The sequence below is a fragment of the Palaemon carinicauda genome, chromosome 22 (assembly GCF_036898095.1).
Source record: "Palaemon carinicauda isolate YSFRI2023 chromosome 22, ASM3689809v2, whole genome shotgun sequence".
NCBI classification, from domain to species: domain Eukaryota; kingdom Metazoa; phylum Arthropoda; class Malacostraca; order Decapoda; family Palaemonidae; genus Palaemon; species Palaemon carinicauda.
This window is the reverse complement of record NC_090746.1, coordinates 40526027-40536026: the sequence shown is the minus strand read 5'-3', so window position 1 is coordinate 40536026 and position 10000 is coordinate 40526027. Positions and strand designations below refer to the sequence as shown.

General features: G+C 38.2%; 1 protein-coding gene across 2 annotated transcripts in view; it reads left to right on the top strand.

Annotated features, from left to right (window-relative positions):
* The window catches only part of LOC137616065 (glutamate receptor ionotropic, delta-1-like), a 158789-nt gene that overhangs the window by 45704 nt on the left and 103085 nt on the right, over window positions 1–10000 (top strand). For both annotated transcript variants that reach the window (XM_068345742.1, XM_068345741.1), the window contains exon 9: window positions 5160–5318. In XM_068345742.1, the coding sequence (XP_068201843.1) occupies window positions 5160–5318 (159 nt within the window). The remainder of the gene's footprint in view (window positions 1–5159; window positions 5319–10000) is intronic.

The window sequence follows — 10000 nt, the reverse complement described above, 5'->3', positions numbered from 1 at the left end:
CAAGGGTCAATATTATATCCTTTATTTTGGAAAATGAAGGTGTGGGACTCCTTAGTATAGCAGAGCCCAAAACTCCTTCATGTTCAAACAGGTACCCTGTCATGTCTTGACCTTTCTGGATTTTGAATGGAGAACGCTAGATGATTGGGATATTAGTGATCATGCTCCAATTATTATAAATGCAAACAATAATCCACCCTTACAGAGATCGCCACAATAAAACCTTGGCAAGACGGACTGGAATAAATTTCGGGAGCTAAATGAAATACAAGAGAATGCAGAACACATTGAAAATTTAGATGATGCCATAGACTTACTGAATGGAGCACTACATACACAAGGACTCTTTGGAGGTCATCAGAACTAACTCTGCTGCACAGAGCCACATGATCTATCAAGTCAACTGTGCAGACACCATACTGATGAGAATCTAATTTTATACAAGAAAGGTAGAGCACAGTTCCGCCATGCAATGAAAGTAGGCTACCTAGACGTCAGTCTTGAATATCTTTTGTTTCCTCAGTCAACAGTAGAACACAACTGTCTTCTATATGGAGGAAAGTAAAATAGATACTGTAGCAGGCAAATGTACCCCCAACCCACCACCATTGTTGAAGGTGAATGGTCAGTGTGTGACTGGAGCAACTGAGGTTAGCAATGCCCTGGCCGATCATTTCTCTAATATATCATGCAAAAGTGGAGCAGCTCCTGGTCCTCAGTATAGCATCATTGAAGAACAAAAACCTTTAAATTTTGCAACAGGAAAGGAGGAATCTTACAATGCTCCTTTTACTGAAAAATAATTCGATTCTGCACTTGTAATTATACAGACCTTTTTACCAGCAAACTATCATCCAATTGCATTGACATCTCTATCATGGAGAAAATGGTCAATACAAGACTAATATGGTACTTGATGAAAAATATTCCATCACCTATCCAGTGTGGTTTTAGAAAGAATGCACTCAACAACTGATATGTTGGTATGACTGGAATCCTCTTCTTTTGAAGCCTTTGTCTCAAAACAGCACCAAGTAACAGTCATTTTTTACCTTAAAATGGCATATGATACTGCATGGAGATATGGTACATTTAAAACCATTCATAATTTGGGATTAAGAGGAGAGCTACCATTATTTTTTCAAGTACTTATTTCACATAGATTTTTTCAAGTTAGAGTAGGTGAAACTCTGTTAGAGAAAAAATGTCAGGGTAGAGTGCTGAGTGTAAATCTATTTGCATTACGGGATATCCTCTGTTATTCCCCTAGATATTCTCTCGACACTATTTGCAGATTATCTCTCCATATCATTTGGTGGAGCTAGCATGACAAAGGTTAAGAGAAAACTATAACTCTCAATTGACAAAATTATTCACTAGGCTGATATGAATGGATTCAGGTTTTCAACAAGCAAAATGCTGTTGTCCATTTCTGTCGTATTTAGGGAATACATCCAGACCCGGATATGTACATCAAAGGTCAATGGATCCCATATGTAAGTGAAGCTAGACTTTTAGGATTAACATTTGATTGTAGGCTTACATGGATTCCTCACTTGAAAGCCTTAGAAGTAAAATGTCTTGAAGTACAGTACAATCTTTAAAGGTTTTGTACCACACATCATAGGGGCAGACCACAAAACTCTTTTAAAGTCATAAAAAGCTTTATTTTTTCTTTTTTTTTCAAAAATTACCTTATACACCATACTAGTATCAAATTGACCACAGGAGCCTTTAGACTCTCGCCTATCCCAAGTCTCCTTGACGCTGGAGAATTACCTCTAGATCTTCACCATAAGTCTTCTATTGTTTGATAATGGTTTATGTTGCAAAAGCTTGCTAATTCTTTAGCCTATCAGACTGCAAACCTTGTAAGGTATTTTAGATATTTTGAGTAACACCCAAAATCTCTTCAACCTTATAGTTTCCGGCTGAAAGCATTGAAAGACAGTTTAGAAATAACTAGAAATAAAGTTCTCCCATGTAAGATATCATCAACCCCTCCATGGAAATTACCAGAGATGTCCTTTTATAGGTATTTCATTGGTATAAAAAAGAATATGACTGACTTAGAAGCCAGATCTCTTTTTATGGAACATAATGAAGAACATAAGGAGTTCACTTTTCTATATACTGATGGTTCCAAATCTGTTGTTGGCATTAGATTTGTAGTATATAGTAGTTCTTTGAATTGTAGAGGTGTACTTCCTTTAGTATCGACTATATTTACTGCCGAACTATGTGTCATACTAACCGCCATTGGAAAAATAGCATTAGAAGTGGAGGGTAATTTCACCATCTTTAGTGATGCAAGATGTGTTCTACAAGCTTTTGAAGTTTTCAGTTCCAGTAATATTTAGTTTTAAAGATTTTAGAATGTATTATTATTATTATTATTATTATTATTATTATTATTATTATTATTATTATTATTATTATTATTATTATTATTATTATTATTATTATTATTATTGATATGAGAGGTATAACAGTTCAATTTTGCTGGGTTCCACCATGTGTCGGTGTGTATGAAAATGAGTAGGCAGATTTACTGGCAAAGAATGCTGCAGCTAAGTTACTAACAAGAAGGTATCCCAATCTCTGTGAGGATGTTTACTTATCATCAACAATTTCATTTATTTTACCTGGCACCAGTATTGGGGTAGTTTAGTTGATAATAAGATGAGAAAAGTAATGAATGCTATATCACCTTGGAGGTATAACATGATGTCCCGAAATTGGGGGACTATTCTTTGTTGCCTCCAAATTAATCAAACTCGGCTGACACACAAGTTTCTGCTAACTGGCCAACACCTGCCATATTGCAACGACTCTTTGGTACCGTTGACAGTGAGGCATTTGTTGAACGAATCACCCACTTAGATTACAGAAAGGATGGCAGGTTCATCCTTGCCAAGATTCTTGGACAGGATGTGTTGTACTGTGCTAGCAGTAATTTTAGATTTATTTCTGAACTAGGTTTTCTGAAAGTTACTTAAATTTGTCGGTTTTAAATTTGATACTCTCTTATTCTTTATCCATAACAAACAACATTGACATCAATTACCTCTAATGTTAGGATGCCAGAGAATTCTAAATCAATCAATCGATCCTAACCTTATAACCTATCTTCCTTTTTGCTGCAGCTTTGGCCAAGAAGGTAAGTAGTTGGCACAGCTTATCTTATCTTTTTCCCACTCCAAGGTGTGGAGAGAATTGTCCTTCTCTTTTGTTTCTGAGTTTGTGGCTAAAGCCTAAAATACGGCTATAAGTGATGCCAGAGTTGACTCTTTGCTCAAAGAGGTAAATGATGATCTGCATAATCCGTTACACTGTCGCATAAATACAGTTGGGACATATTTGAAAAGGACACCCCTTTCATACATCATATCTCTAATATATCTTTAAACTTTGGTCACTCTAAAAGAAATTTTCTAAAACACTAGTCCTTTTGGTTACGAGAATCAATTATGAGAGCCTATGCATCCTCTGGGGAAGCCCTGCCAGGTCCCTTCCTTGAGATTATGATATGCATGGTCTTGTCGCAACCTTGAGGTTCCGCAAGAACTGATTAGAGGTTTAGATCCTTAGTGCATATAAATTCTCAAGGGAAGTGCCACCAAGCCCACCCCCTCTCAAGTATATGAAGGTCATGGTCTTTGCCGCATCCTTACAGTTCCGCAAAATCCCTTGGTGGCCCAAATCCTTATTGTGGGGGTCTCCAAAATGAAGTTCTCCTTAACAGGCCACTATTTACTAGTCTATACGCTACCAATAGATTTTGGATACCATATCCTTCGGATATATTGCTGTAACACAGCAACTACTATATATTCTTTGCCCCTACAGATGCTCAACCCTTTATCATGACATCTGTTTTTTCTCTGCATTGTAAGGGTATGAAAGCCTATCCATCCTCAGGGGAAGCACTGCCAGGGCCACCCTCTTGAGAATGTGATGTGTGTGATCTTGCTACAACCTTGGGGTTCTGCAAGAACCACGAGCCTATTCCAGAGACTCTTCGAGGTTCTAATGACTGGGTCAGGTGCATCAGAAAAGTGAATTAGTCGACCAGTATCTGTGGACCTGGGAGTATTCTTGTTGACAATAACCTAATGAGAATGCGTATGACTTCTTTGTACCCATTAGATTTCATACATTGCAATAATTGTCTTGATGCATATTCTTGGCAGTGTTTCATCTGTAGATGGATCAATGGTGTAGAGGGAACTAACACTTCAGTCTTGCCTCTTTGCGAGCTGGCTGGACTGTCAAATTTGTATACGTGTTCATTTTATTATCTATGGTTACCTCCTTTTGACTGACACTTCCTATCACCTAAGGAAGACTCCCCATATAAATGACTTGGATGTTTGTATCTGTGTAGGAATATACTACAAATTTTTAATGCAATTTCTATTTCTCCTACCTATAGAAACCTGAATCATTTATGCAAAAGTCCCGCCTCATCCACCCCACAAGTGTTGACTAGGGTAGTGAATCTTGCCTCCCAGCAGGTCACAGCGCTGCCCAGTAGTGGAGTTGCCTAGTAGCCTAGTATAGGGCTGCCAGTTAGGCACCTTATTCTTTCTTTTTGGTCATAGAGATTTGACATGGGAGTAATTCCCATATATATGACTAAGGTTTGTATGGCTGGAAAAAATACAAATTGTATCAATAATTTGTTGTGCTTTTTGTCACCATAACTTGATTACATAAAATGATGGATTTGGGAAGGAAGATTCGAAAATACAATATTCTGAGTACATTGGATGTTTTGATTTTTATTGTCTTACTTTTTTATGCAAAATACCTAAGTCCTTCAATATAATGTACGGGTAAAACTGCAAACGAACGTTACAGAGCCATAATGTTTCCAGCTGATATTTAAAACTAAAGATGATGGGAGTAGCAACTGGGAATTTTGTACATCACTTCAATTGTAAGAGTTATTCCCCTGGGAAAAGAACGAAATGGTTGAGATTTTCACTGATTTCCAAAATATAATAGTAGGGTACAGTAGGGCAGCATTTTGGATATTTAAATAAAAATTTGATTGCGCTAAAGATACTTGTTTCAACAGGATAAACATTGATTACTAGACATGCTGTACCATTTATTGAATTTAGAAATAAATTGAATTCTCTTGTAACTTTCAGGAAGCTGATATAGCTCCTCTAGACTTTACTCCAAGCTATGACCGTTCAGAAGTTGTGGAGTTTGGTTATCCAGTCGGAGAGGATATAGTTCTCATTCTTTCTAAAGCACCAGCAGAAATCACTAAACCCTTTCTGCTGCTTCAGATATTCTCTTTGGAGGTAAGTTGTCAGTTGTGGACAATTTACTTTTTTGCTGTTTCATAACCACAAAGACAAATTGTTTATCATTTGGCTTTATTCCAGTTTGTGGGTTGAATTTTCTGAAAGAGAAATACTAAATGATCTTTGCAGTGTTACTTAAGCTTCAGCCCTTTTATTTTAGCCCTCCACTTTTCTGACATTTCTGTGTTTTCCTCCTTGTTGTCTAACTTTCATTTTGCTTTAACAAATCTCTCTGGGATGCGGAAAAAATACCTGTAAAATTGACATTCGTTCCTACACAAATGCAAACCATCGTTCTTTACTTACAAAAACGGTAACTATGAAGCTGTGAATATGGCAATTGATACTTTATAATAGGGTGTTAATGACCAACCAGTCAGTATTAAGGAGGTGACCTGTCCCTGCTGGCTAAGATATCAGCTGTAAGTGGGAATAAAATTTTTCTTGGACTCTGAATTTTAGAACTTTAGAAATCTTGCTTTTACTTTATTCCAAATTGACTTTAGTGTTATTGTGTTTGTTTTCGAGGATGCTTGCTGTAATGCCAATATGCCTGGGATTGTCACTGAAGTCATGCGGCACATTTATGAGTGTAGCTAAGACATATCCTCATCGGATATGCATGGTATGCGTGTAAGCAATCCTTGCCTTATGACAAGTGCCAACCTTCCAGTGGGAGAGGTATGACATGAGGAGAAATAAGAGATCTAAAAGGGAATCTTCATTGACACCCGGTACTTTTCATTCTGACTCTTCTCCGGTGGTTTCCTCTGGGAGCCAATCAAGCAAAAACGATGGCCCTTCAACATTAGGGCAAGCCCATGGGCAAAGGGGTACTTTCATTTTATCTAGAGAAATAGTGGGCCTCCTCCTCCGGGCGAGCCTCCTTTTCAGAGATCAGATATGATGCTTGTGTGGTGGCATTCCTTGGGTTGTCAAGGTTCCACCTTGAAGGAAAAGCTGCAGTGGGCTCTGTTAGCAAGGAACTAGCTGGAAGTCAGATCTCGGATGTCTTAAAGGAAGTCTCCCATGGTCATATCAATGCCTTTGCACCTCTTTGTAGGAGACTTGTCTTCTTATTGCCTTTTCTAAGGGAAACATCAAATTCTTGCACAGAGGATTGAGAAGCGAGTGCCAGACCTTCACCCTCCAAGGAGGTCTTCAGCGCTCTCTGAGCCTTCTCGCAGTGCTATCTACCAACCTCTACTCCTCCTCTTCAAAGGGGTATTGTCAACTAGCTTCTTATAAACGGTTTTACTAATCTCCACCCTCTACAGGATCTTCAAAGGATAGCTCTCCATCTTCCAGGCTCACCTCATCCAGGCAAGCTCCTTCATTTAGTGGCTCTTCTAGGAGCATCTCACTGCTGAGCACTTCACATTCGACACAAGCTTCATCTTGGTGCGCCCTGGCTTCCAGCGTTTCTCCTGGACGAACCTCACACTCCAGATGAGCTTTCAGCACTTCTTCCAGATGCGTCTGACCTCTGCTCTCTTCCTTCAGAAGATGATTCCATATTTTCTTGGTATTAGTTCCAACAGGCAGGTTTACCTTACACCTATGCCTCTATATCTGTTTTGGTGCCATCCCACGGGTAGGGTGTCGAGTGGACCATCTAGGAAGTATGCCTTCACTATCCTGATAGTGGAGAATGCAAATCTCCTTTCCAACGTATGATACTTTCTAAATATTCTCAAGCAGGTAAACCAACTAACTAACCAGCCAACAACAAACTATTCTTCCTAAAATGGATCCTTCTAATGACAAACTCCCCCTCCCCGGCATATGCTGACTCCCCTGCCCGGCACTGTTGACAACCTCTGGCAAATCTATTAAGGAAAATTCTGTGGACGACTATGGAACAAAAAAGGACTACTCCTCCAATGTTCAAAAGTGTGATGCTTATGTTAAAAAATTAAAAGTCATTCATAGATACAATTTATCAATAGGCTATTTTTATGAAGCACTCTGGATGGCTTCCAAAACTTATGGTAATATTATTGAAATAAAGATGAGTTTCATGGAAGAAAATGGAAAATGGGAAGCATGGATCTGCTTTGATAGTCATGTTGAGGCCTTTAAAGCGATTTGCGAAATTTCAAAAATAAAAGTTGATACTAGTGTGATTACCGGAGTAATGTAGGCTACAATGCTGCTACCGGGAATCTTGATATACTCTGTACTATATATCACCCTAGTGACTGGTATCACACCAAATCTATGGACACCAAAAATAAACTTTATATTAGAAAGAAAGCCCAAGCTACCAATATAGCTTATTTCAACTTTGAAAGGAAAATATAATTATTTCAAGTTTAGTAAACTAATGTAAAAGAAAGTATGTGGTATAGAAAGTGGAGATATTTTAAGATTTGGCACGAAATCTATCGTGATTCATGCCAAATATATAAACCTCAGTCTTTCATGCTAAGAAATAAGAAAATGGAAGAAAATCTAATGGTGGATATCAAGCAACATTTGAATTTTAGTTTTGGAAGAGGGGTGATTTTTAACAAGGACTTGTATGAGTTTAGCGAGGAGGAAATCTTAGATATGTGTCCTAAAAAGGTATGGAGCGCTCATAAGATTTCCAGAACCTCAACGATTATTTTAACATTTGAAGACCATTATGTACCCTCTCATTTATACATGGAAAATGAGAGAATTCCTGTTCGCCTTTATAAACAGAAGCCTTTATAGTGTTGCAATTGCTCTAAGTTTGGACATCCATTGAGAGTATGCAAAAAGGAAAAGATCTGCAACAATTGTTCGGAGCCTGAGCATGAACCCGGCACTTCTGTTACAAAATGCACTAATTGTAGCCAGAAAGAAAGCAACTTATAAGAAATGCCCTCCGTATGAAATAGAAGAATTTGCTCTTTAAAAGTCACATGCAGAACATATCAATGTGGGATGCGCCAGATGACTTCTAGCCAAAACCAAAAGTTATGCCAAGACCTTAAAAATCTAAGGATGCAGGGCATCCAGAAGGAGTTGCAACGCCACCTGCACCAGGTAATGTAAAGTATCCTCTTGCTGAGACACTGTCTAAGGCTATTACTGTGCCTCATAATTTAGATTCCGTGCCTCTCCTCAAAAAGGCACCACCTCCTTCCTTGGATGAATAGCCCATACTAGAGAGCTAATGGATGTACTATTGCAGCCAATAGTTTCTATTCACTACGGGTGAAAACACCTCGCATCTACTGCTGCCATTTGAGACGGCATGTTTATTCTGACGTTACAACCATGTTAACTAGCGACCGGACATTTTTGTATTTAAAGACAGATCTCTCTCTCTCTCTCTCTCTCTCTCTCTCTCTCTCTCTCTCTCTCTCTCTCTCTCTCTCTCTCTCTCTCTCTCAAACCCAGTTAATATTTAAAAGGCTGTCTATAAAACATAATCAAACATTTTTTTATCGTAGCCATAATAGTGAGAAGACAATCGGCGATAGAATCATCCTCTACTTGTGTTCGATCTACTAGAATCGAGGCATGGATGATTCTGTCTTCGATTGTCTTCTTACTATTATGACTAAGATGCAAGATGATGATAGAAAGGCCTCTGTTTTTCTTTTTAGTGATTTCAATGCACACAATAGGGAGTGGTTGAATCCTGTTTAAGAGCTTTGAACTTTGCCTCTGGATCAGACTGTGGGCAAATCATAAGTGAAACTACTCAGAGGTCTGGTAACTGCTTGGGCCTAGTGTAAAATGACTCACCTGGCGTCATAACAAGCACGGTTGGTTCTCCAGTTTGGACATCTGATCATGCCATAATTTCATCACTAATGAAGACTAAGCAGCCTGTCCCTGATGTAAACTATTAATGTAACATTTATATAAAGTATAAAGCAGACTAAAGTGTCATTTTGAGTGATTTCTTAAATTTAATTGGCCTCAATTTCATATAGTGTTGAGCCTGTTGCTCTTTTGAAAGAGAATTTGGTCAACATAATTGATAGATGTATCCAGTCTCAAGTGGTAAATTACCAAATAAAAGACAAACCCTGGTCCAACGATGAATGTAGCCATGCTTATTTGGAGAAGCAGGAGGCCTATTATCTTTGAAGGTAATAGATCAAATAGGACTTAGAATTACTATACTCTGCTAAGAGCTTTTGGTTAGAGAATTTATGCTCCAACTGTAAAGGAATACGATTTAATCATGAAAGAAACCTTTTTCTGACACAACCAAGGAAGAAAGTGGTGGGCTACCCTTAAATCTGTACTCTTTGGTGTAGACTTATCAGTTATTCCTTTGCTTAAACCCAGTGTCTATGTCACTTAAAGTCCAAAAGAAAAGGTAACTCTTTTGGCTGAAACGTTTGCAAGTGGGCAGAGTAATTAGAAATTCTACCTTCCTCATTACTGTTTCCTTGAGGCTAAGCTAACTAAACGCTCATAATGGACTTTGATGCTTATGTAGGTGTAGACCAAACTGGTATTTTTTTTCTTTTTTATCATGAACGCTGATTTTGTACCTCCAAAGTTATGTTATTTTCCGTAAGATAGCAATAAGGTTTATTGTTTGTTTTTTATCTTTCACTTGGAGACTTGGTAATGTTACTCCATTAGGTAAATGTGTTTGAACATCTTTTTGGGAACGCGTCTAAATAGGTTCGCTGGAGGTAATCATATGTTCCCTAGTTTGGAATATGGTATCCCTAAAGGCCTTG